A 614-nucleotide genomic window follows, 5' to 3' on the forward strand; every position below is an offset into this window, starting at 1 on the left:
CGGTGGCCGGGAGCTGCCCCACGCGCTGCGTCTGCGCCTCCAACATCCTGAGCTGCTCCCAGGCCGCTCTGAGCTCCGTGCCCACCCCGCTGCCGCGCTTCGCCGCCGTGCTGGACCTCAGCCACAACAACATCAGCCGCCTGCGTGCCGACTGGGCGCCGGGCCGCCTGGCACACCTGCACGCGCTGCTGCTGGCGCACAACGGCTTGGCCTTCGTCTCCACCGAGGCTTTCACCCACGTCCCTCACCTCCGCCACCTGGACCTGTCCTCCAACCGCCTCCGCGCACTGGAGGAGAACCTCTTCAGCGACCTCCCCGAGCTGGAGGTGCTGCTGCTCTACAACAACGAGATCTCCGCCGTCGACCGCTCCGCCTTCGACAACCTGAGCCGCCTCCGCAAGCTCTACCTGGGTCGGAACCACATCGCCCGCTTCCCTCTGGAGCTGCTCCGCGACGGCAGCCGCCCCGCTCAGCTCTCCCTGCTCGACCTCTCCTCCAACCGCCTGCGTTCGCTGCCGGCCGCCGAGCTGCAGGCTTTGCCCGCGTGGCTGCGCGACCGCCTCTACCTGCACGGCAACCCGCTGGGCTGCGACTGCCCGCTCTTCCAGCTGCTG

The 614-nt window shown here is 70.2% G+C and overlaps 1 protein-coding gene across 1 annotated transcript; it reads left to right on the forward strand.

Moving 5' to 3' along the window:
• Positions 1-5: 5 nt before the first annotated feature.
• Positions 6-611, forward strand: LOC104916106 (amphoterin-induced protein 1; the record flags this gene model as incomplete). The annotated part of the gene is made up of 1 exon (XM_010727089.1): positions 6-611. A coding segment is annotated over one exon (606 nt), but the record flags the coding sequence as incomplete, so codon positions are not given.
• Positions 612-614: the final 3 nt, after the last annotated feature.

Source organism: Meleagris gallopavo, unplaced genomic scaffold (genome assembly GCF_000146605.3).
Source record: "Meleagris gallopavo isolate NT-WF06-2002-E0010 breed Aviagen turkey brand Nicholas breeding stock unplaced genomic scaffold, Turkey_5.1 ChrUn_random_7180001869792, whole genome shotgun sequence".
NCBI lineage: Eukaryota > Metazoa > Chordata > Aves > Galliformes > Phasianidae > Meleagris > Meleagris gallopavo.